Source organism: Sinocyclocheilus anshuiensis, unplaced genomic scaffold (genome assembly GCF_001515605.1).
Source record: "Sinocyclocheilus anshuiensis isolate Anshui unplaced genomic scaffold, SAMN03320099.WGS_v1.1 scaffold159, whole genome shotgun sequence".
In the NCBI taxonomy this organism is placed as follows: domain Eukaryota; kingdom Metazoa; phylum Chordata; class Actinopteri; order Cypriniformes; family Cyprinidae; genus Sinocyclocheilus; species Sinocyclocheilus anshuiensis.
This window is the reverse complement of record NW_015549567.1, coordinates 555,039-580,658: the sequence shown is the minus strand read 5'-3', so window position 1 is coordinate 580,658 and position 25,620 is coordinate 555,039. Positions and strand designations below refer to the sequence as shown.

Below are 25,620 nucleotides of genomic sequence, written 5' to 3'. Positions count from 1 at the left end.
GTATATATATATAGTGTTATTATTATCATTTTCTTTCTTTTTTTGTTTTTGTTTTATTTGTACAAATCAAACACTTTTGTCACTTTTCTTCTGTCTCTCCGATCAGATCTGACCTGCACAGGTGGTTGGCAGCGTTCCCGAATCCCGATGACCCCAACAATGATCAAGAAGAAGTCATATATGAAGACTGGGGTAAGTGTGGGTGCTTGTTTCTCCAAGCCGCTCAGGTTTATGACTCATTTGTGACATGTTAGTGCTTGCCTTTGATTTGGATCACATTAACCTAATCATGTATGTCTTTGTGTGACAGATTGCCCTCAGGTGCAGTGTGTGGAGCAGTATGTGGCAAACCAAACAGATGAATTAAATCTGGAGCCCACAGAGATCATCAATGTCGTGCGCAAATCTAACGAAGGTGTGTCATGCTATACCTTCCATTTATTGGAAGCACATCTGACATGTTGAAATGTAATCTAACATTGTTTTTGTTCATCAATCTGACGGCTTCTTTACTTCTTTAGGATGGTATGAGGGAATCCGTCTATCTGATGGACAGAAAGGCTGGTTTCCTGTAGCAAACGTACTGGAGATCACCAACGAGCACGTCCGACGACGCAACCTCCGAGAGCGATACCGTGTTATCCAGGCTGCCGGCATTGTCACCAAGACTCGAAGTATACCATAGACTAAATAAACTGCATCCTGGCAGTTCGAGAATTCCTAAAATGGGAATAGGCTTTTAAACTGTAGATGTTTGATACAGACTCAATATGGACAGGAAGTGTTTTGATGTGTCATCCTTTTCAGGATCGGAAATACAATTCTGTTGGAATTTTAAATAAAGAACATGGGAAAGTCAGTGTTGTATGGCTTGGTTTTGTACAACACAAAAGCCGCTTTGGCACTTGTTTAAGTCAATCTCATTTAAGTATGTCCATTTTATTCAAATGTTCAGTTGTTTTGGATCCTAATATGGAATGTACATTGTTTCAGAAACACGTGTGTGTATATATACAGGTATGTGTGAGTCTGTGCGTGCTTGTAATGTTTAGTACTTCTTTCAAGAACGTCAAGCTACTGAAATTCCAGTTGAGCAAAGCAGATGGGTTAAATGGTGCAGTCATGTGTCACATGATAACATATCACATGAACTGATTGGTTGGTTGGTACAAAATATCATGCACTGATCAAGATGTGTGCGACAAACCTGCATGACTAGTCTTCAGTTTTTAATGGAAGCACCGAATGTGCACAAATCAGCTTGTTTACTATTAACAAAATGCTTTATGCTTTGGTACATTGAAATTAAATGTTTTTATACAGTTGGACTGATAAATTGATATTTCCAACCTAGCCAGAAAAAAAAGTCTACCGATCATCATTTACTCATCATGTCCTTCTAAACCTGTATAACTTTGTCTTTTGTAGAAAAAAGCAAAATGTTTATACTGCTCTTTTCTATTTAGAATGACATGAAAGGAAGTAAATTAGGACAGATTTTCATCTCGGAGTTAAAAACCCAGTGTCACATGTGAGTGTCATGATCTGCTCCAGATATTAAACACTGTTGTTTCATGCTTAGAATTTGCTGACTTCTCAGAAATGGCATATTCCAGTGTGTACACTTTCTCTGAATGTGGAATGCTCCATTAAAGCCACACCTCTTGTTTTGTGAGACTGTTTGGATGTGTGGGAATGGGAGTTGGTGTAAATGTACATTAAACTGCATTTTTATGTAAAAACATGATATAGAGAGTAATTTTATTCCCTTTTTAATTAGGACATGTCCTGTGAACAGTTTTTTTTAATGATTAGTTTATTGAATCTGTGGACAAAAGAGTATCTAAAATAAAGTTTACAATGTTTTGTATGATACATTAAGGTTTTATGGCCCATATCGTATGATATAGTGAGAATATGGCGCTCACACTCCAAAGAGGAAAACAACTCGTGTGGGATTTATATGGCCAAAACATAATATTTGGCTAGCTTGTAATGTACATCAGTGAGATTTTTATTACGGTATAGTATAACAGACTACTTACATAAAATACATATAAGTATTAGTATTAGTTTGTCTATATTTCTCCCAATAATATGTCTTAGTTAGATAATATTAAATGCTTAGCTTTATGATCAAATCTGTAGTTTTAATTCCTTGACAGCCCTGTAGTATGATACTTATATAGTAATAATAAAAAAAGATGTATGGATAATCAAGTAAACTTAAGTTGCTTCAAGCTATGTTCATCTTGACACATTACTATTATTATAAAAGTTATTCTTATGTTTACTTACGTAAAATCATTAAAGATTGCACAACAAAAGCACATGTACCACAACCTCTGAAACTGGAAATTGTTAGTTAGATTTATACTAAAAGCCCTTTTGCTTACTTTTACTTACTAAAACAATATGAGCCATCAATCAGAAGGCATGTAGAAGATTACGTACAACAGGTTTTTCACAACAATTTTGATAATGTTGATAATTTAAGGGCTTTAGAAATTCATGGCTAAAATCCATATGACTCTGGCGCCATCTAATGGGCAATGTGCAGTTTGGAGTGCGTTAATTAGTTTGATGCGACAAAGACCTATGACAGAGCTACGGTGACCGAGAAGTGCAAAACAAATCACAATTCACAATTCACAAAACAAAATAACAAATTACAAACGCAAATGCAAGTCTAAATGTACACTTCCACAACCCTTACCCTGCGTATGCAAATCTTTTTGACTTCATTCTACCTTCATAGTTTTCAGAATTGTGATTTGTTTTGCACTTCTCTGGCACCGTACAGAGCAAACATGAGAGGGCAGGAATTTATACATATGAGCTAAAACATACACATAATACATAAATTATTATAAACATTAAATTAATTACACGTTTTATATATAATTTTTTAGATACAATTTTAAAGTTCGTTATAAAATAACAAAAAGCTCGTGCTTTATTTTGGTGGATTTTCGCTTCCGGTTTGATAGCCGCATGGTCACTAGGAGCAGCGTCTAGTCGTGTTGCTCTTGCGGAAGTCATCTTGATCACCTGATAAACGCAGAAATGGCTGGCAGGGTGAGTATTTCTTTCTGATTAAAGTTGTTTTGGTGTCGCACAGAACGAACTCATAATTTCGACAGTCTATTCAGCACTTACAGGGCTCAGCTCCATTCATACGTGCTGTGTTTGCACACGTCATTCACACTCACGCAGTACCGGAAGACAAGTTCTACATCACAGCTTATGACTTTTCAGGAAAACACTACTTTGCAGTGTTGCGGATACAAAAAGTCACGAGGATATTTGCCATTTTTAATGTAGAAGCGACAGCTGTTTTCAAATGTCTGAAGAGTGACTTTGGCAAATGCATGTTAATATAACTGTAGCTGCTTTCATTACAGATAATTGAATCAAGAGTGAATGAGAGTTAATAAATTATAATAGATACATGCTGTTTTTGACAGACAGCAAGGTTATTGATTTATTCAACTACCTAAATGAAAATAAATATACAATATAAGGGTTTAGTTTGTGTTGTGTTTCAGTCATGTATAAAGATTTGGACATACAGAGGTCTGCAGTGTTTTTATTGTTACCTTTTATAAATCATTTTCGTTCATTGAAATAACGCTGGAAAAAAATATTCGATGAAAAACTTGAACTTAAAAATCCTAAACTACAATTGGAAATGTTGCTTTGACAAAGTGAAATAAAATAATTTTAAGTGCTAAAGTTACTAAAACCGAACATGAAATAAAAAGCATATTACCAAATGACTGAAACTTCATATAAATAATAAATAATATAATAAAAGCGAATTCAAATTCATATTATTAAATATTTTAAAAGTATATAAATAATACTAAAATAAAACGGGACTTCTGAGATCACAAGAAAATAGTTACATTTGTTTTTATTTATTATTTGTTTTAAAGCAATTAGATACATTTATTTGTGTTTGTTATATGCAACATTTAGTATTTGCTACATGTATTAATATTAATAGAATTTTTTGACATAACATTCGTTTTTTTTTTTTCCAGATTTTTACTATAATGGGGAAAATTAATAAAATGAAGAACGCAAAAAAACTTAAATTATTTTAAAATAGTGTACAAATTAAAAGGTTCTCAAAGCTAGATTTGATTTCCACAAAATTTACTTGTTTAAATAATAATGATGATGATGATAATAAAACAGCTTGTCAATGTGGTCTCAAACCTTTGGACCCCACTGTATGTGGTTCTTGTGTGTCAGGTGTCTGTTTCTGTTGTATCAGAGAAATAGGATAAGTGGGTCTAAACACACAGTCACACTGCAATATGCATTAGCCAGCATTATGATTACAGGCTGTATATTTAAGGAGATTACGTGACATTCAGAAGGTCTGGAATTCTTCTCATGTTATCATTAATACAACACCAGGGTTTAATGAAGCCCTTCAGTAATCCTGTAAGATCACACAGCATTGCTGTATGTTCTCAGTATTTTTCAGAGCGAGCATCAGCTGGTTAAACATGGAGATTTGTAAGCGTTTGAACAGGTGAATATCAGGTTACAGAAAAAGTAATGGGGGAGTGACTTGTTATTTAGTGAGTATTTGTCATGATAAATATTAGGACTTTAACAGACTGCTGGTAAGTGTTGACATAGGCTTGATATAGATATATTTTTTTTTAGTGAAAAGGATAATAGTCACTGTTTTTTGTTACCAATTTAATGGTTTAAAACACCGTTTACGAACAGTTATGTTTGGTTATCAGTTATCAAATTATCTACATTTTGCCCTAATTGTTTTGGATCAGTATTAGTACTACTAGTAATGATACTTATATTAGTATTTAGCATTAGACTTTAGTCACACAAGAATTTGTTGACTGCACGAATATAGCTTGGATGTCTGAAGTTTGTTGAGGATTATATCTGCATTCTGTTAATCTAAAATCTTGCTTACATTCTTGTAATTAGTTTTATAGACAAAAATGCCACATTTGAATCATTTTTAAATATTTTTGAAAGATGTCTTTCTCACCAAGGTATATGTGTTAGTATGTATGTATATATATATATATATATATATATATATATATACTGTAAAAAATAATACACTACATCTACTCAAAACTGTGGCAACAGTTTACAAGCAATAATATGAATTAAATTCAGCAACTATTGAGAATTGAGTTAGAATTAATCAAACGTGTTCTTAAAAATTAGCCATTCAAATTAAGTAGATGCATTTCACAATTTGAGTTATATATATATTAGTGCTGTCAAACGATTAATCGCAATTAGTCCCATCCAAACTAAACGTTTTTATTTACATAACTGTAAATTTACATGTATTTACATGTATATATTTAAATTCATATAATTTATATTATATATTAATATATTTAATATATATTATAAACGTAACATATTTTTCTTAAATATATACATGCATGTGTGTGTATTTATATATACACATAATAAAAAAAATATACACAGTACACACACATAATATGTGAACAAAAACTTTTATTTTGGATGCGATTAATCGCGATTAATCGTCTGACAGCACTAATATGTATATATATATATATTTATATATTTGTTTTCTGGATAATCCATGACTGTCTTTCCCTTGTTGGTCCTGAGCAGTTCAACTGCCTGCTGTTCTTCACATTCTTTGGTTTTCCAGCATCTTCTGCATATTTGAGCCCTTTCCAACATTGACTGTATGATTTGAAATCCATCTTTTAACACTGAGGACAACTGAGGGACTCATACACAACTATTACAAAAGGCGGAAACATTTACTGATGTTCCAGAAGGCCACACAATGCATTAAGAGCCGGGGGGTGTAAACTTTTTTTAATTGAATGATCAGGGTAAATTATACTTATTTTGTCTTCTGGGAAAAATTATAGTATTTATGTAGCTTCTTAAGTGCATTACCGAATGAAAAAAATATGATCTTTAAACATAAGAAAAATGTACACATCATCATCCTGTTCAAAAGTTTACACCCCCGGCTCTTAATGCATTGTGTTGCCTTCTGGAGCATCAGTAAATGTTTCCGCCTTTTGTAATAGTTGTGTATTGAGTCCCTCAGTTGTCCTCAGTGTGAAAATATGGATCTCAAAATCATACAGTCATTGTTGGAAAGGGTTAAAATATGCAGAAGATGCTAGAAAATCAAAGAATGTGCAGGAGCTGGAGGATTTTTCTGAAGAACAGCAGGCAGTTGAACTGCTCAGGACCAACAAGGGACTCATGAACAACTATCACACAGAAAAACAGTCGTGGATCATCCAGGAAATGACACATAGTATTAAGATTCAATTGTAAACTTTTGAATATATATATATATATATATATATATATATATATGTATATATGTATATAAAATATTTAGAGAGAGGGAGAGGGGGGTCCTTGGCCTAAAAAAATGTAAAGACCCCTGATCTAGACAAATGTGTCTTCTGGACAATAATAGTTGAAAATGATTAATTGTGTTTGAGCTCTTGACTAGTATTGTATATCCAGGCTAAAATTTCATCGTTTATGATTTTGGTATCACTTCTGTGCTTTTCTTGCTTTTTTCTTCTTTCCTGTACAGCTGATGCAAGCAGCGAGATGCCCGACAGATGAACTGTCTCTCACAAACTGTGTGGTTGCAAGTGAGAAGGACTTTAAATCTGGGCAGTGAGTATTTGATGTGTAATGAATCAGAAACGAGATATGTTATTATATTTAAACACATACTGTCTGAACGCATATGTCAAAGAATTTTCTTTTCTTTCTTATTTTTTTTAATTTTGTTATTTATAGACAATTGAGCATTAAAACCACACCCACTCAGAAGTTTGTGTTCACGGTGAAAACCCACTCAAGCGTGGTGCCAGGAACTATTGCCTTCAGTCTACCTCAGGTACACGTTTTGTGTCATCATTAAACAGGCTTTTCTAACGTCCCATGACACACAGTATTCTCTGAATATGTCTTTGTGTAACCACCTTTTTGCCGTCTACTTTGTGAACTGCATTAGTATGCAGATGTACAAGATGTACTGTTGTTGTTGTCAGCATGCTTATTTCTTAATGTCTTGCATTGTTTTTGCCTGCTTCTCCTTCATCTGTTAACATGACAGCAGAAAGACTTCTCAGGTACTATAGTAACTTTCTCACAGTGGTCTTACTTTTGGCATGATGTGATATTTTATCAACATGAGACCAAGAAATGAAACACTACTAGAGACACACTACTTTGGTACACATTTAGTTATTAGTGTGCTTTACAGTAAGACCATCTATCAAGAGAAAGTTGTACAAATATATTGCATTGCTTTTAGCAGTAGGATCTTACAAATAATAACTTTATAATAATTGTGTGGCCTGTAATATACTAAATGCAAGATAATAGAAATTCATTGATATGCTCTCTGTGTCATAGAGGAAATGGGCTGGACTCTCTCTAAACCAGGATGTGGAAGGTATGTGTACCGTTTCACATAAAAACAAATTTGATTGGCTGCAGACTAATAGTGGAATTTAGTTAGTTTGTTCCCTGCTTTCGCTGTGTGTTTATTGATTATTATGTTGTGTGATAACACTTTGGTCGGGTTGGAGAGATGGAAGAACAATAGATGGAACTAGTGAAAAATAATTACTTTTTTAAATTATTTTTAGCCAGTTAGTCAAGAATTTAATTTCTGAAAAATCTGTTTTCATTAGAAACCATTGTCAATTAATTTTGCTTAAAAATTTGGAGACTTTAATGAATATTTAAGTCACCCCAAGAAATATGCAAATGTAGATAAGTTCGCAAAAAAATGCATGTACCCTATTGTTTAAAAGTTTGGGGTTGGAAAGAATTTTTTTTCTCTTGTGCTCACCACAGCTGCATTTATTATAAATATATTAAAAAGTAATATTGTAAAAATATAAATAAATAAATTACATTTTTAAATGACTGTTTACTAATTTGATATATATTAATAATTAGTAATTAGTATATAATTTATTTCTGACTGCAAAGCTGAATTTTCAGCAGCCATTAGTATGACATGATCCTTCAAAAATCATTCTGATATGCCGATTTGGTTTTCAGGAAGAATTCCTTCTCATTACTAATGTTGAAACAGTTGCTTTGCTTAATATTTTTGTGGAAATCGTGGTATATTTCAGGATTCTTTGATGAATGGAAAGTTCAAAAATGTATTTGAATTTGTTTGTGTCTTTGGTGATAGAAGAATAGAAGTATTAGACAACAACAATTTTTCTGATGCCAAACTTTTGAACAGTAGTGTAAGTTGACATTTCTTTGGAGTAGTATTGTTGCAAGTTTCAGATTTTGTCCTATTAAATTGTTTTGGAAAGACACATTTCACACCAAGTCTTGTTTTCATTCACATCATATTAAATATGTTGTCTACCCTGACTAACAACTATAGTATATTTCAACAGTGACAATTTTCTTATTGTACGCTTCCCTCTGGTGTCTTGTTTGCAGTGAGTGTATACAACTTTGACCCATCGAGACAGTACGTGGGAACCATGACACTAGAGATCGACTTCCTCCAGAAGAAGAGTGCTGACAGCAACCCATACGACTCTGATAAAATGGCGATTGAGTTTATCCAGTTTTTTTCCACACAGGCCTTTAGCATTGGCCAGCAGGTGAGCCAGCAAAGCGCTTACAAAATGAATGTCATACCCAAACGTAATGAAGTATAATTAAACCTGTATTGTCTTCCTGGCAGTTTGTCTTCAGCTACTGTGATAAGCTCTTTGCACTGCTCATCAAAGATATCGAGGCCATGGATCCCAGCATCCTTAGAGGCGAGCAAAGCTCTAGCAAAAAACGGAAGGTAGCTTTTTATTGCTTACTATCAAACCATACCTATTCATGTGTTAAAAGAGATATGGCTTTAATATGGTTTGTCTCTATTTGTCTTTTTCAGATTGAGATTGGACTGTTGCATGGCAACAGTCAGGTGATTTTTGAGAAATCGGAGAGCTCGTCTCTAAATTTGATTGGTTAGTGTTTAACTTGTAAACACACCACCATTATGGCTCTGACATATGCAATATGTGTATGAGTCTTCAGAATACTTTCTAATACGGTACCTACAGTATTTAGTTCAGTGTTTAGTCTAGACTTATTAACCTAAGGACCTGTCATGGTTAATCCAATATTGTCAGCTGCTGCTTATAAATAGTCTTTATCATTATTCGCTGCTAACTTGATAGGTCGCTAATTCTTGTGAGTTGGGGTGAAACATGTCACATGCTTTTACTTGCAGGACTTTGTGTTAGCACTTTGTTCAATCATCACTGGAATGTTTTTTTATTTTTATTTTTACAAATATACCATTTATTCTTGTTTAGAATGATCAGAATTACAAAATGAGTTAAGTCCGTTAACATTTTAACTGCACACATTCATTTCCATGTAACGAAAGAAAAAACTTTTCATTACTTTACATTAACATTCACTACCACCTCTATTTTTAGTCTTTGCACCTCAGCAACTCCACAGTGTTTTAAGAACAGTTTAAAAGTTTGCCACAAATCTTATATTTATCCCTCAAAACATAGGTTTTCTTTCCCATTGATATATTTGTTACATTTTTGGAACAACTTGAGGTTGAACTTGATTACATTATTATTATTTTTTTTTAATGCTGCTGACAGTAATAGATGGAGCTAAACATTTTTTTAAAGCATCCTGTATTGGCAATTCATTCTTAATCACATACGAAATTTTCAAATTTGTAATTAATATTTGACAGTACACATCTCATGGTGTTAAATGGGTCATATGATGCTTTTTTAAAGATCATTATTTTGTGTATTTGGTGTAACAGAATATGTTGACATGCTTTAATGTTAAAAAAAATACTGTACATAATGTTTTTTCAAATACTGTACATTATTGTAGGTCCTTTATGCCCCGCCTCTCTCAAACACGTCGTTTTCAACAAAGTCCCTCCTTCCGACAAGTGCAGTCTGCTCTGATTGGCCAGCTGACCCAGTGTATTGTGATTGGCCGAACACCGCAAGCACTCGTCGGAAATGTAACGCCCCTTACCATACAACTATAACGATAAAGGCACAGAGAAACGATATCGTTGGAATCATTTTCAGAACGATTTTTTCCAGCTGATGAACGACAGCCAATCAGAATCCATCCTGCTATAACGAGCTCGAGAATTTAAAGCGGCAGACGCACGTGTGCTTAGAATACACAGACAATTGCTGTGTCTCATTTAGAAGGCTGCGCCCTCCGGAGGTCAAATTCGAAGGCGGCATACGTCATCGAGGCTAATCGCCTCGGTAAAAACGGATAAACTTTGTTTTTAATATCCTCCTCCTTTTTTTCTCTAACAGATGTCTGCTGTACGTACACTGCAGCTCCTCAAACATTGAACAAAATAAAACAAGTAAAAGCATTTTTTTTTTCAAATTACTTTACAAATTTAGAAATAATTTTCCTTCATTTAAGTGGTGTGAGAGCGCAACGATGCTCTAAATGTGTTGGCATAGCAACGTGATACTTCCTGTTTCCTTTTCCGCCTGTGCTACGAAGGCCGTCTCGTTTAATTCTAGGTTGAGGACACTTCGTATATGCATCCTACAGAGGTTGCGACCTCCAGAGGTTTCGACCTCCGGAGGGCGCAGCCTTCTAAATGAGACACAGCTAATATCGTTCGCTGTACGCTAATATCGTTATCTTTATAGTTATCGTTCTTGGTGTGAACGGGGCTTTAAACTAGATTGAGTGATAGGAAATGAAAAACACATTTTGCGAACAAAAGTTAAAGCATGTGTGTAACAGATTAATCCATAAACTTTTATTTCAGTTATATTTCAGTTATATCCAGTCAGTGTCTCAATCAGTGGCTTTGCTTCAATTCAATTCAAATGCTTCAAATAGTGTAACAACCAAACTGCACCACTAGATGGCAGTCAGAACACATGTGGTTTGACTTCAGCTACCTCACTTAAGTGTCATCTCTACTCAAATGTTTTATACATAACTGAATATTTGACGTGGTATAACCTTGAAAAATTAAATATAAATATGTAGTTTCTTTAGTGTTCCTCAGCGGTCTGTTTTTGGTCATTTTTCTCCAGGAAAAGCAAAGACCAGAGGTTCTCGGCAGTCCATCATCAACCCAGACTGGAACTTTGAGCGAATGGGCATCGGAGGCCTGGACAAGGAGTTCTCAGACATCTTCCGCCGGGCCTTCGCCTCGCGAGTCTTTCCTCCAGACATAGTGGAGCAGATGGGTGAGTCTCTTCTCTCCCTCTGGCACTTTAAAGTGAAAACTACAGCTACTCCCTTTATAAGCGACTAACTTCTTTTCTTAGCTTGCTTTGGGTACCAAGTGGTCCAGGACCGCCACTAGTGCTCCCTCAAAAAATAAAAAGTGCATGACACCCTTGTTTCTCTCTTGGAAAGACAAATCTCCTCTTTTTTTCTTCTCCAACCACATCCCTCTCTATTTAAATGGCCAGTGAGGCAGAGGCACAGCATGTTGTGGGCGACATGAAACACCGAGGACAAAGCCAAAATATATAAGAGTTTGGACAGACAGTTTTCAGACCCTCCCAGCACCTCATCCTAACCATAAATGAGAGAATTGCTCTGCTAGAAAAAAACATCCTCATGTTGTCTTCTCCTTTGCCTCTGGCTTACGGTCAAAAGCCTAGTTTGAATTATATCCTCAGACTGCAGTCTGATTGTGTGTTTATGATTTATATTCAGCCTTTATACAGATAAACAATTGTTAAAGATGCTATCCAGCAGACACATTCCCATCAGATTGACTCCTGCAGCGAAAGCATTATAATCATTTTCAGTTGAAACTGCTGTCTACGTTCAGTTCTCAGCTTTTAGACACTGGGTGTCTTTTGCCAATATTTGTGAACAAGTGTTCTTACTTGTGTGCAAAAAAATGTTCTCACACTGAATTTCGTACAGATTCTCAACAGGTGCTCATTCCTTAATGAGGAAGCGCATGTCAACGGTGAAATATTACCATAATACACAGCCAAACCATCTCTATATGAGGACTTTCCCCACAACATAACCTGCACTGATGCAGTTGTGGCATACACACATCAAGACCTTCGATTAAAACCTTTTTTTTTTTTTTTACCTAGAGTACATTTGATTGTGTTTTGGACCTCTCATAAAGCAGCTATACCTACTGTTGCACTATAACGTTTTGTTACTCTGAAACAAGAATGACTTATTTCTTGTGTTGTTTAGTTGTTAAATTTCTAATAATTATAACTAAATATTTCAGTTTAACACAATCCATTTTTTTCTAAGGCCACCAGGAGTGTGTGGTTTTTGTGTACATGTGGTTTCAGTTGGTTTATCCATAACTGTTAACACTTAGTTTGTGGTTTAATTATCATTTTATACCATTCTGAACTTGCCAAACTTTGCACAAGAATGTTTAAATGTGCTAAGTCAAGCATTGTTATTACTGTTGCTCATTTTTAAGATTTAGGAGTTTGAATAAACCCAGAATACCCTAGTAATCATCCACCAACAGCATAGCAACTACCTCCAACACCCTGTCAGCACCTACAATAAGCCTAGTATAGTTTTTTGTACGTTTCAAATGGGGTTTTCTTTAAAGCATTGTCCTCTACAGACTTCATCTAAACATTCTGAAACTGAGAACTTTGTTGTTTTGCATTGAAAATGAACGGTTATGAAGGGTGTATTCCTGTAAGCTGCCAGATGACTTGATCATGCACACATACACACGTACACAGACAGCCTTCGGAGTGCAGTGTGTGTGTGAGAGAGAGCGAGAGATGACCTCTGTGGTGTGATGGCTGCAGGAGTTGGCCTCTGGCTCGGGCAGCTGGCTGCTCTAATGAGATGGCGGGTCTTGATAGTGCAAAGGTGAGCGCTTAATTGGGGTTGGTTTTGGAGCCCAGGTGCTGAAGGAAGGTGCGGGTGTGTGTCTGAGTATGTTATTGTCTGACAGCGCTTGGGTGGGAGTTTACACCAGTACACCCAGTTTCTCCCAAAACTCCCACCAGCTAAAGGTCATTTCGTTCTGCCCAGCCACAGCCTCGTTTTTCTCCTCCGTGAAAAGTCAGGAAGCCTGCCCTCCCTCAACCTGAGTCTGTCATCAGGAGTAAATGGCATACTGATTCTCATCTCAGGCCTGCTGGTTATCTCCAGCTTTCCCGCTCTCTCCAAATGGCAGCCAGCAGATGTTGTTAACCAAAAACAGGGCTCTTGTCTGAGAAATGCCATTGCTCATCAAAAAAGACCCCTGTGCTACTTTGAAAACAGATGTATTAGACACTTCGCCATTCTTTTTGTGTGTGCTTTATATATGGGTTTAGCTTTTTATTTTTTTACTCCGCAAGGATGTATTAAATTGATAAAAAGTCATAGTAAATGCATTTTTAGTGTTACCAATGATTTCTATTTCAAATAAATGCTGTTCTTTTGAACTTCTTTTGAACTGTTTAAAAATATTAAACAGTACTGTCAGCACTGATCAGCATATTAGAATGATTTCTGAAGGATCGTGTGACACTGAAGACTGGAGGAATGGCTTTTAAAAATACAGCTTTGCCATGCTTAATTAAAATAGAAAAGCGTTATTTTTAATTGTAATGATATTTGACAGTTGTACTGTATTTTTGATCAAATAAATGCAGATTTGGTGAGCATAAGAGATAAAAAAAAAACTTGAACAACAATGTATTTATTTAGCAAAAAAAAAAAAAACTAAGTTGTGTGCATTTACCTTTATTCAAGGTGTAAGGAAAAAATGTGTTGTCTTTTTACTTGGTTATACAACATGACATGAGTTGGGCATGTTTTAAACTCGTTTCTTAAAAGACTTTTCCTTTTATTTATTGTGAACACTCTTATACAGTTTGTCATTGATGCTTATACCATTTTGTAATGTCTTCTGTTTCATACCCTCCGGTTTTGACTCTTTCCACAGGCTGTAAACACGTGAAGGGGATCTTGTTGTTTGGGCCGCCCGGCTGTGGTAAAACCCTGATGGCGCGTCAGATTGGTAAGATGCTGAATGCCAGAGAGCCGAAGGTGGTCAACGGGCCAGAGATTCTGAACAAATATGTGGGCGAGTCAGAGGCCAACATCAGAAAGCTGTTTGCTGATGCAGAGGAAGAACAGAAGAGGGTAAGAAACCAGGAAAGAAGATGCAGGGAAAAGAGATTGCATGCAAATTATGAAAAACCTCCATTCTTTCATGCACTTCACAAATCACTGTTATCTTAGAAAGGCCATGCAGACGTTTTGCACAACCTTACATTCATCTGGCTCTGTGACGGAACCCACCGCTATTTGACACTTTAAAGAAAGGTTGCTCTGTCAACAGTAAAAAAAAAAAGTCATGGCGAGCAAACTTAGGTTTGTACAAAGGATGCTGTTCCCAGTTTTGGGCACTCCAGCAGCTTTACAAATAACTCCAAATTGCTGAAATATACTTACTGAATTACTGTAAATGGCCTAGTGTTTGCTTAGAAACATGATCATAGTTTTATTTTTTTCCTCAAGGGTGATGTGTCAAGAAGTGCTGGCAGTGAACTGCTGGTTCTGGCCATGCTTGAGTGTGATGTTGTGTTGGTAGACAGTGTGACTACATGACGTTGAAGAGCTCACTCGTCACCTTTTAATGTGAGAGTGTTGGGCTATCTCTAAGCCCTCACCCTGACTCACGGGAGGCCACGCACACTCATCCTGGCCTCCCATCTGTGCTAAATGTTACGACATAGCCTCTGACAGCCTCCCAGATGAAGAAGATAACTCTTAGTCGTGGGCCATTGTCACAGAGTTTATACAGTCACAGTCCATTCACCAACCTGGCATTTAAGCAGGGAGCTCAAGAGAACTATGCACACAAGTTTTAAAGAGGATATCAAAACAAAAGAGTTTTTAGGCTTGTCATTTAACCTGACTTTTTATTTTTCTTTAAGGCTATTGATTCTGCTACTAAATTGTTTCTATTCTGTGGTTTTACTGTTACCTAAAACAAACTAAAACTATTTAAAAAAAAATAATTATTTTAAATAAAGCTGCAATAAAATAAAAGAGAAATATTCTAATTAATATAAATATTTGATGAAAAACTTTTAAACACTTGAGTTTTTATTAAATGTATTAAATTAAAATGTAGAAATGTTCACAAGTTCTTGGCAACTAACTAAAATAAATGTACTTTTACCTAAGTTTACGTTTAAATACTAAAATTACTAAAATTGAAATAAAAGGTAAATAGAAATATATGTTTTTTTAAAAACAAAAAATATAGTACTGACGAGCACTAAAACGTAAACTAAAATGAAAACTGAAAATTTTGAAATATAAGATAATTCAAATCATTGATACATATTATAATAGTATATTACTTGCTTATTACTTTCATTTATTAGTGTAATAAGTGCTTTTAATAAATACCTTTTAAATACTTTTAGTGTAAAAAAAAAAAAAATTTTTTTAATTTGTCATTTTAAAGTCTCAACCTTTAACAATAATATATATTGGCACTGTTAGCCATATAGCGCTCAGTTGCGCTTTGGGCGTCCCAAGTTCGAGTCCCGGCTTGCGGACCTTTCCCGATCCCACCCCCCTCTCTCTCCCACTTCGCTTCATGACTATATACTGTCCTAACATAATAAAGGCAAAAACACCAACAAAAAAAAAATCTATATTAATATTACAAGTGAACTTTCATATGACAATTTTGAAATTATGGGTGCCCTGTTACAAACCTTTTCTGTCTCTTTTTTTGCCTTTTGAAGTTGGGGGCCAACAGTGGACTGCACATCATCATATTTGATGAAATTGATGCCATCTGTAAACAACGTGGCAGCATGGCAGGCAGCACTGGGGTCCACGACACTGTAGTCAACCAGCTACTGTCTAAGATCGATGGCGTAGACCAGCTCAACAACATCCTGGTCATTGGTGAGAACTTCCTGTGGAATCAGCCAGCATAAAGAATGACAACGCTTCATGTTTTGTTCATTGATTTGGCTTTGTTTTCATTATGAAATCGTACTGTGTGTTTTAAGGAATGACCAACAGGCCTGACCTGATCGATGAAGCCCTCTTGAGGCCGGGTAGACTGGAGGTCAAAATGGAGATCGGTGAGAACGGAATGACTCTTTTTAATAGGTCACATATTCAAGGTTTCTGAAACAACTAGTTGTCTAATCATCCTTCTCCAGGCTTGCCTGACGAGACAGGCCGTGTTCAGATCCTGAATATCCATACTGCAAAAATGAGTCAGGCAAACATGCTGGCCAAAGATGTTGACATAAAGGAGCTTGCTGTTGAGACCAAGAACTACAGCGGAGCAGAGCTGGAAGGGCTTGTGCGAGCAGCCCAGTCGACTGCCATGAACTGTCACATCAAGGTCTGATCTCATCATCTCATCCACAGTGCACCACCACTGCCATAACTAATTATGGTTGATTTAAACAAAATCCGTTCTGAACTCTGGTTGGAATTTATCTCAAAAATTGGTTTATTATACAAATAAAATGCAGTTTACATCAGATTACAGCAATGTTGCGTTACACATTTGAATACCATCTAAATGCTGTGGTTTTTATGTGAATATAAGAAAAGATTGTTTCAATGCTTGAGGTAGTGAATTGTAATCAAATTCAATCTTGCTTTATATGAAAACAAGTTTTTAGAAGCATTTTAGAAACCTATGGATATCTTTGTGTAGCTAGACAAAGTGTGTGTGTGTGTGCGTGTGTGTGCGTGTGTGTGTGTTAGCAGCTCACACATGCCCATATTTGATGGTGTTGACACATAATGCTCCCATATTTGATGGAGCTTACACAGGTGTAATAGGTCTGTCTTTCTCTTGCTTCTAGACCTTTTAATTTTGATTAAGTGGATGAGTTTGAGGATCAATCTGTGTGTTTTTGCTCCTGTAGGCCACTACTCAGGTGGAGGTGGACACAGAAAAGGCTCAGATGCTCCAAGTCAGCAGGAGTGACTTCTTGACCTCTCTGAATAATGACATCAAGCCTGTAAGTCCACTCTCCATTATTGTGTATTCAGTTTGCATAATATGTTGAATCCAACTCCCCTGATTAGATCTCATGCAGCCAAACTTCACTATCGGCATTAAGTCTGGTCCACATTGGAGTTCATTTTGGCAAAGAACCGCCCACTTACTTAAGGTTGTTATTATTTACATCCAAAATGTAAAGTAATGTTTGGTGAATTATTTTGTGCATTCTACACTGTGAATGGGCCACCTGAGACTGAATTGTAAAGGAAAAATATAAAAATGCTTTAATATTTAATGCAGTTCTCTGTTTTTCTGTAAAGGCTTTTGGCTCTAATCAGGAGGATTACTCAAGTTACATCATGAACGGAATTGTGAAATGGAGCAATGGTGTGTCTGATATACTGGGAGATGGAGACCTTTTGGTGCAACAGACCAAGAACAGTGAACGCACACCGCTAGTAACTGTGCTTTTAGAAGGCAAGTCTTACACACAAACAGTGTTAACACTTTACAGTGTTACGTTTCCTTTTTAGTAAGTAAAAAAATCTCAGTTTTCTCTCTTAAATTAAGCATAGAAAAACTTGAATTTGTTTAGACATTTACTGTGAACAAAGCCGCAGTGTTCTAAGACACTGAAAACACTGGATCGTGTAATGAACACAGTGCTGCACTTCACTCTGAAATGCACTGTACCTATATTTATTTAATTATATAACAGCATTTGAGATTTGATGATTCCACAAATACTGACTGTAAATTTATTAGTAACTTATAGCTTGACAAGTTACAGTTGCACACATACATTGCACACATGTACACACACAAACACTGAGGGAACAGCATTCTTCCCTGCTCTTCTTCTCTGGTTCACACAAGCAAACATGCACCATAATGCTGCAATCTGATATGACTGAGAGTGTGAATGCTCTCCGCTCCCTCAGGGCCTCCTCACAGTGGTAAGACTGCACTGGCGGCCAAGATCGCAGAGGACTCCCAGTTCCCCTTTATCAAGATCTGCTCTCCAGACAAAATGATCGGCTTTGCAGAGACTGCCAAATGTCAGGCCATCAAGAAGGTAGCAACCTCGTCGCTGTAGGTTAATACATTACGAGATCTGTGTGTGTTGAAATCAGTTGTCATGGGGGATGTTACTGATGTGATATTTCAGCTGCTGGCCTTTAATAGTGGGTTTATGGTTTTCATCTCTTTAGATATTCGAGGATGCCTACAAGTCCCAACTGAGCTGTGTGGTGGTGGACGATATAGAAAGACTTCTGGGTGAGTCTGTCACAACGAGTACGATGCACTTCCTGTCAAATCTGATAATACGTTCAAAAACATCACTGTGCTCTTTATGTGTGCCCTTTTATTTATTATTTATATGGATTCGGAGGGGCTGTCTTGTCTAGTTTTTGTTCTTGTTTTGTTTGAAGTGATGGCAATATACAATGTAATGCTTGGTCTGCATACCAAAACTACTCAATACTGTCTTCTCATCTCTGATGTTTCTCCACTTCACAGATTTTGTTCCCATCGGGCCACGGTTCTCTAACCTGGTGTTGCAGGCTCTGCTGGTGTTACTGAAGAAACCTCCTCCTCGGGTGAGAAAGTTGCACATTCACACCAGCTTGTAGTACTGCAATCCACAGACAGGGAGCAGCACCTCCTTTTCACCAGAAAACACCATCAGAAAAGAGTCACTCTAACTGCTATGGAGCCGCTCACTACATTTGTTCTTTGTTCATAGACATATCTGAGTTATTTTAATCTGCCATTATCATTTATTATTTTACCCTTAGTGTTAGGGGTTTTTAAAACCTCTAAACCCAAGTATAATCCTAAATCAGTGGTTCTCAGACTGTAGTCTGTGAAGGATACTTGTAGTCCTAAATAAATCTAATTATTGACAAAAGTTACCAATATCGAATTAGCTGATTTTGGTAGTCAACTCATAACATTTTATTAACTCATTGGGCTAAAATTAATATATGATAAAATGTTTCTGTTGTCTCATTTTGCATATTATATGACAGCTATGTGTTTGATTCAGCACTTTAGTTAGTAAGCAGTAACTAAAACAAAAAACAGCAGTCAAAAATGATAGTGTATATTAAATTGTCTAGTTTTTACATATCTATTGTTCAAACATTTGGGTTAGTAAGACATTATATATATATATATATATATATATATATATAATAACCCTATATATAATAAAAATAGTAATATTTTTACTCAGCAAGAAGGCGTTAAACTGATCAAGTGACATTTGAAGACATTTATAATATTAAAAAATCTATTTCAAATTAAAACTTTTGATTCATCAAAGAATCCTGAAAAATGTATAATGGTTTCCAAAAAAATATGAAACAGCACAACCATTTTCAACTCTGATCATAATAAGAAATGATCCATAAATGCCAAATCAGCATATTAGAATGATTTCTGAAGGATCATGTGACACTGAACACTGGAGTAATGATGCTGAAAATTCAGCTTTGACATCACATTTTAAAATATATTCAAATAGAAAACTCTTATTTTAACTTGTAATAATATTTCATGATGTTACTGTATTTACTGTCTTTTTGATGAAAAAAATACAGCCTTGGTGAGCATGTTTCCTTCAAGTTTTGAGTCTGTGGTGGTCACCCCAAATGTTTGAGAACCTTTGGTATGTAACTTGTACCACACCATTTGTATTATGGACACAAGACACCTCAAATTAAATTGAGAAAAAACATCCTGTCGCTTTTCTAAGCAGTCACACATGCGATTTAAACATTCTTTTGACTTTAACCAGTAACCAAAATCTACATTTATATTTTGGCTCCATTTGAAAACTTTGAAAGTTTTTCATAGCGTACAGGTCCCCCAACAAGCTACTGTTGTGTCTTCTTGCCTGGTGGCAGTGAGTGTGTATGTTGGGCAAGAATAGGTGTTGTGCTGTGTTTGTAAGATGTTTTGAATAGCTGAGGGTCTGTTCCTCCAGATCAGGACTGTATAGAGCAGCACTCAGCAGGGAGTCGGGTCTTGGGTGAGTTGATAGAAAGGGTTTGTGAGAGAGCCGAGACCTGGCAGGCCTGCTGCCTGTGTGGCACCTCATCTGCATGCACTAGCATATACTGGGCGCCACAGTGGGGCGACCCATAATCCCCTCTGCTTGCTGGGGCCTCTGGGAATGGCCCACCTCTTTACTTCACGTAGATAGCACCATAGCGCGGCTGTAGTAGCACATCTCGAAAGTTCTTCAGTGAGAAATTTTGACCTTCAGTGTTAAAAAAGTATTACCATAAATTGTAAACAAAATCATTTTACACGGTTGCTTGTATTTACACTGCAGGGTCGTAAGTTGCTGATTCTTGGCACAACTAGCCGGAAGGATGTTCTGCAGGAGATGGGCATGTTGGACTCTTTCAGCACTACAATTCACATCCCTAACATCTCTAGAGGAGAACATCTCATGGAAGCCCTGGAGGTGAGGCTCTTAGAAACGCAAAGAGTTCAAGAGATAAAAGAGGTGTGCAGTTGCCCCAAAAGGTTTTGGACACTTAACTTTATAAAGCCTAGTGTATCATATTTGATACATTCATTTTTAAGGCCTCTACATTATCAACATTATCAAAACTTTCTGAAAAACCTGTTGTACATAATCTACCGCATGACTTCTGTCATCTGAGTGATAGTTAATACTAATTCAGCAAGTTAAAGGCCATTTAGTATAATTGTAAAAATATACAGTATCTCACAGAAGTGAGTACACCCCTCACATTTTTGTAAATATTTTATTATATCTTTTCATGTGACAACACTGAAGAAATGACACTTTGCTACAATGTAAAGTAGTGAGTGTACAGCTTGTATAACAGTGTAAATTTGCTGTCCCCTCAAAATAACTCAACACACCGCCATTAATGTCTAAACCGCTGGCCACAAAAGTGAGTACACCCCTAAGTGAAAATGTCCAAATTGGGCCCAAAGTGTCAATATTTTGTGCGCCCACCATTATTTTTCAGCACTGCCTTAATCCTCTTGGGCATGGAGTTCACCAGAGCTTCACAGGTTGCCACTGGAGTCCTCTTCCACTCCTCCATGACGACATCACGGAGCTGGTGGATGTTAGAGACCTTGTGCTCCTCTTTATTTACTGATTTTTGTAAATTTTGTAAATTAACATTTCAAGATGAACGTTTACTGAATGAAGCAACTTAGGTTAATTTTATTATCCTTTTTTTATTATTTTTTTTAATTATTTTTTAATTTTTTTAAGAAAAATCATGTTAAAATATAACAGGCTTTTGAGGAATATTTATTAGTACATAATTGCATTGCATTATATGTTTCACCCCTAAAATTTAAACTACAAAGCTTTGATTATAAAATTAAGCATTTAAATGGCTTATATCTTGCTAAGAGAAGATATCAGATATTATGAAAATTGTGTGTACTTTTATAAAAAGCTTATTGATTTACAATACAGGCTTGAGCCTCTGAATAGAATTGCGGTGTTTTTTATTTTAATCTCCATATACTCACTATATCAATATATGGGCCATAAAAGCCTAATGTATCAAATATGATGCAAAACATAAAACATATTTCCTATAAAGGTTCAATATTCTTTTCCATTTAAAAATAGATTTTTCTTGCTGTTATTTCAGGCTGTTGTCAGGCTTTACAGAGTTAAACCACACTATCACTTTCATGAGAAAATAATTTCTTTGCAGATAACGAACCGTAAATCTATAGTATTATCATTTGAAACTAAGAAACTTTGGTAACACTTTAGTATAGGGACCAATTCTCTCTATTAACTAGTTGCTTATAAGCATGCGTATTATTTGCATATTGGCTGTTTATTAATGCTTATAAAGCACATATTCTCCATGACCATATTCTACATCCCTAATCCTACCCAATACCTAAACTTAACAACTACCTTACTATTAATAAGCAGCAAATTAGGAGTTTATTGAGGCAAAATTCATAGTCAATAGTTAATTAATAGCGAGAACTGGACCTTAAAATAAAGTGTGCCCGAATCTTCAATATTTTACTATATAATGTAAAACTTTCATGCATTTTAAAGTATGACTTAGGTGTCCACAGATGTTTTGGGGCCACTATGATAGGTTTGAGGGGCAGAAAAACAAGTTTCCTGAAGAAAAAATGGAGCTATGGATCTATGTTGTATGCAAATCTCAGGGATAGTTCACCCAAAAATGTCAGTTCTGTCATCCTAAATCTCCCACCTGTATGACTTGCTTTCTTTGCACTTTTCCACAAAGTGAAAGTCAATGGGGGTTCAGTGTTGTTTTGGACCCCATTGATTTTATTGTATGTGCAAAAATATTTGAAACATTTTTCAAGAATCTTTTATGTTCCACAGAAGAAATGAGTTCATATGGGTTTGGAATGGCATGAAGGTGAGGAAATGATGATAGAATTTTCATTTTTGGGGGAACTAAAGGACCATAGTTTTTGACTGTTAGGCTACAACCGACTGTTTATTTTCTTCTGTGTGGTTCAGCTTCTCGGGGGCTTCCAGGAAGAAGAGCGAGCAACTATCGCAAAACAGGTGAAAGGACAAATGGTGTGGCTCGGCATTAAGAAGCTGCAGATGCTCATTGAGATGTCACTGCAGGTGAGATGCTGAAAGACCTTTTCACCCTGTGGCTTGTCTAGACGACTCTCTGAGTCACAGTTTTTCCTGCGACATCATCTGCGGCTTGAGTCAATGTCAAATTCAATTACTTTATGGCATCGTAATGAAAACAAGCCCCTCCAGATGCGCCTTCTCTCTCGACACGCACAAATAAACAGAACTCCATATTCCTCATCTGCATGTAATTTGGTGTGTATGGCCCGCTTCTGGAGTTGATTGAAGCCTTTCACTTTCCCTGCCAAAACAGACTGTTCTCAAAAATCCTGCAATAATGTTAGCTGCTTAATGCCTTAATACTGTTAAAATTATATATTATTAAATATTAAAAAATATAAATAGATATTTTTTTATACAAAATATTGCTTTTATTCAAAAATCTAAAGAAAATAATTTCTATTTCAAATAAATACTGTTCCTTTGAACTTTCTATTCATCAAAAAATCTTCACAGTTTTCAACATTGATAATGATAAGAAATGTTTCTTGAGCACCAAATCAGCATATTAGAATGATTTCTGAATGATCATGTGACAGCTGAAAATTCAGCTTTGCCATCACAGGAATAACATACATTTATAAATATATTAAAATAGGAAACAGCTTTATAATTTTAGTTTATATAAAATACTTTTTTTTTTTGCTTCAGTGTTTGTGATGATGTGATCCACCTCAGACAAGGTTAGTTAGAACTCTTTATTGAAGACATTTTTGAAATCCCTGTGGAGAAAATAATAGGAAAAATACTTCTGGAACCAAGGCCGCTGAAAAACTGGCCAGTCACTGTTGTGCTTTATTAAGCCAATGTTGAGTCTTTTGAAAACCTGTATTTTAGATACAGATACAGAAAGATTCCCTCTATTCTTTCAGTAATTTCCACTTCTCCAACATCCCCAGGCAATTGAAAAGCTAAGTTATTGCATACACCTTCATTAATTTTCCTCCTTGGTGCCATCTCCCTCCTCAGAGCTCTACCCTGTCCTTAAATCACATTCTAGTTTATAAAGGAAAGTTAACAGATTAAACCTGTGCAGCTCCTTAATTAATCTTTCCTTAGACAATTCATTAAAGCATAAGGAAATTAATCGTACAATAAAAATAATCTGGGATGATTTCACTCAGAACATCACCAAATAACAATAGTATGCAAGGGGATGAGGACTGGGTTGTCTATCACTCTTCCTGTCCTGGGTGACACAGGTACACAGGCCAGCATGCTGGATTTATCACTAGTCTTGTCACTTCCCCTTCCCGACTACCATTTACTGCCGCCCAACTCCTCACAGACAAACTCGGGGCCCCTCCGAACCCTCCAGGCTTTACATAGCTGACAAGGTTTTTGTCTTGTCAACATCTCAGAACTTTCCAGAAAAGGGGGCTTGCAAGGAATTTACAGCAGTGTAACTAACAAAGTTTTTTTTTTTCTTTTCTGATTTCATTTTTATTCTTCATTTTTCACCTCTCCTGTGGGTATTTTTCTATATTATTTTTCAGATGCCTTTGGAATACAGAGTTAACAAGTTCTTGGCACTACTGAGGGAAGAAGGAGCGTAAGGCCATTTTTTGGTTTGCTTCAAATGGATTTTTCCTCCTTTATCATACTGATTGTTATCATTAATATGTTGTTTATGTTGTTCTCCAGGTTGGGCTCTGACAAACATGTGGCCATATAGTCTTGGGTGCAGGGGAGTAGCCTGACAAGCCAAGGCTATTTTGGTAGGACTGACAAGTAGTTACCAAGCCTTACTTTTTACACATTTGTGACCCTGGACCACAAAACCAGTCATAAGTAGCACTGGTATATTTGTAGCGATAGCTAACAATACATTGTATGGGTCAAAATTATAATTTTTTCTTTTATGCCAAAAATCGCACCCTCAGATTCCAGATTTTCAAATAGTTGTATATCGGACAAAATATTTCAGATGTCGGAGGGCAATTTTATTTTTAACTGCCATTCAGAATTTTGGGATTTAAAAAAAAAATAATTTTATTCAGCAAGGATGCATTAATCCTCAATCCTCGATTGATCAAAAGTGACAGTAAAACATTTATAATGTTACAAAAATTGTACATTGTACATGCTATTCTTTTAAACTTTCTATTAATCAAAGAATGCTAAAATAAAGTATTACGAAAAAATTAAGCAATTATTTTAAACATTGATAACAATAAGAAATGCTGCTTGAGCTAGAAAGCTGCATATTAAATTGATTTCTGAAGGATCATGTGACACTGAAGACTGGAGTAATGGCCGCTGACAGTTCAGCTTTGCCATCACAAGAATAAATTACATTTTAAAATATATTCAAATAGAAAACAGTTATTTTAAATTGAAATAATATTTCACAAGATGACTGTTTTACTGTATTTTTTATCAACAAAAATGCAACCTTGATGAGCTTAAGAGACTTCTTTCAAATACATAAAAAAAAATCTTACCAGCCCCAAACTTCTGTATGATAGTGCGTTTTATTTATTTATATTTTTTGCTTTAAATAATATACATTGTTAAATCATTCAAAATTACACCAGGGATGTTTATTATGAAAATAAGATTTTTGATTTCATTTTTGTCATCTTTGTTTTAGCCTTCATCCATTCACATTACACATGTGCACTTTTTCATAAGGTTTCCTGTTTGTGTTTTCTGCCATGTATTTCAGAAGCTGTTAAAGGAGTCAGGAAAACACTGAGTGCACTTGAGAGACTGAGAGAGAGAGAGCTGACATACCTACAGCATATCTCTCTATCCCTCACTTTCCTTAAGTATATGTATGGCATGTTTCCATGGCAAATGCAGACACACTAGCTCCTTGATTCCTCACTACAAGTGCAAAGGGTCTCATATTTGTACAGTGCGTCAGTTGTCTTATGACATCAGGAATTTTTAAATAGTACCTGCGTGTATATAAAGGTGT

The 25,620-nt window shown here is 35.8% G+C and overlaps 2 protein-coding genes and 1 long non-coding RNA gene across 8 annotated transcripts in view; 2 read left to right on the top strand and 1 right to left on the bottom strand.

Moving 5' to 3' along the window:
- The window catches only part of LOC107657276 (rho guanine nucleotide exchange factor 15-like), a 19,498-nt gene extending 18,072 nt beyond the window's left edge, over positions 1 to 1,426 (top strand). For all 4 annotated transcript variants that reach the window (XM_016445311.1, XM_016445310.1, XM_016445313.1 and 1 more), the window contains 3 exons: positions 107 to 192; positions 311 to 415; positions 522 to 1,426. In XM_016445311.1, the coding sequence (XP_016300797.1) occupies positions 107 to 192; positions 311 to 415; positions 522 to 685 (355 nt within the window). In that variant the 3' untranslated portion in view covers positions 686 to 1,426. The remainder of the gene's footprint in view (positions 1 to 106; positions 193 to 310; positions 416 to 521) is intronic.
- Positions 1 to 10,309, bottom strand: part of LOC107657279 (uncharacterized) — a 13,268-nt gene extending 2,959 nt beyond the window's left edge. The window contains exons 1-2 of the long non-coding RNA XR_001630665.1: positions 10,243 to 10,309; positions 697 to 702 (exon numbers count right to left, since the gene is read on the bottom strand). This is a non-coding gene — a long non-coding RNA (uncharacterized LOC107657279). The remainder of the gene's footprint in view (positions 1 to 696; positions 703 to 10,242) is intronic.
- On the top strand, positions 2,984 to 25,614 carry LOC107657277 (vesicle-fusing ATPase-like). Of its 3 annotated transcripts, XM_016445317.1 has the most exons (23): positions 2,984 to 3,078; positions 4,489 to 4,546; positions 6,608 to 6,693; positions 6,820 to 6,919; positions 7,441 to 7,480; positions 8,500 to 8,666; positions 8,750 to 8,857; positions 8,951 to 9,026; positions 11,127 to 11,282; positions 13,985 to 14,184; positions 15,807 to 15,972; positions 16,080 to 16,154; positions 16,236 to 16,423; positions 16,959 to 17,054; positions 17,359 to 17,515; positions 17,980 to 18,113; positions 18,250 to 18,316; positions 18,560 to 18,639; positions 20,382 to 20,516; positions 22,569 to 22,682; positions 24,194 to 24,249; positions 24,342 to 24,415; positions 25,366 to 25,614. In XM_016445317.1, the coding sequence occupies exons 3-22, from the start codon at positions 6,611 to 6,613 to the stop codon at positions 24,370 to 24,372; spliced, it is 2,229 nt and encodes a 742-aa protein (XP_016300803.1). In that variant the 5' UTR covers positions 2,984 to 3,078; positions 4,489 to 4,546; positions 6,608 to 6,610; the 3' UTR covers positions 24,373 to 24,415; positions 25,366 to 25,614. The 3 variants fall into 3 exon arrangements, with proteins under 3 accessions (XP_016300803.1, XP_016300802.1, XP_016300801.1); XM_016445316.1 differs by lacking the exon at positions 4,489 to 4,546 and having other exon boundaries at positions 25,369 to 25,614; XM_016445315.1 differs by lacking the exon at positions 4,489 to 4,546.
- The last annotated feature ends 6 nt before the right edge of the window (positions 25,615 to 25,620 follow it).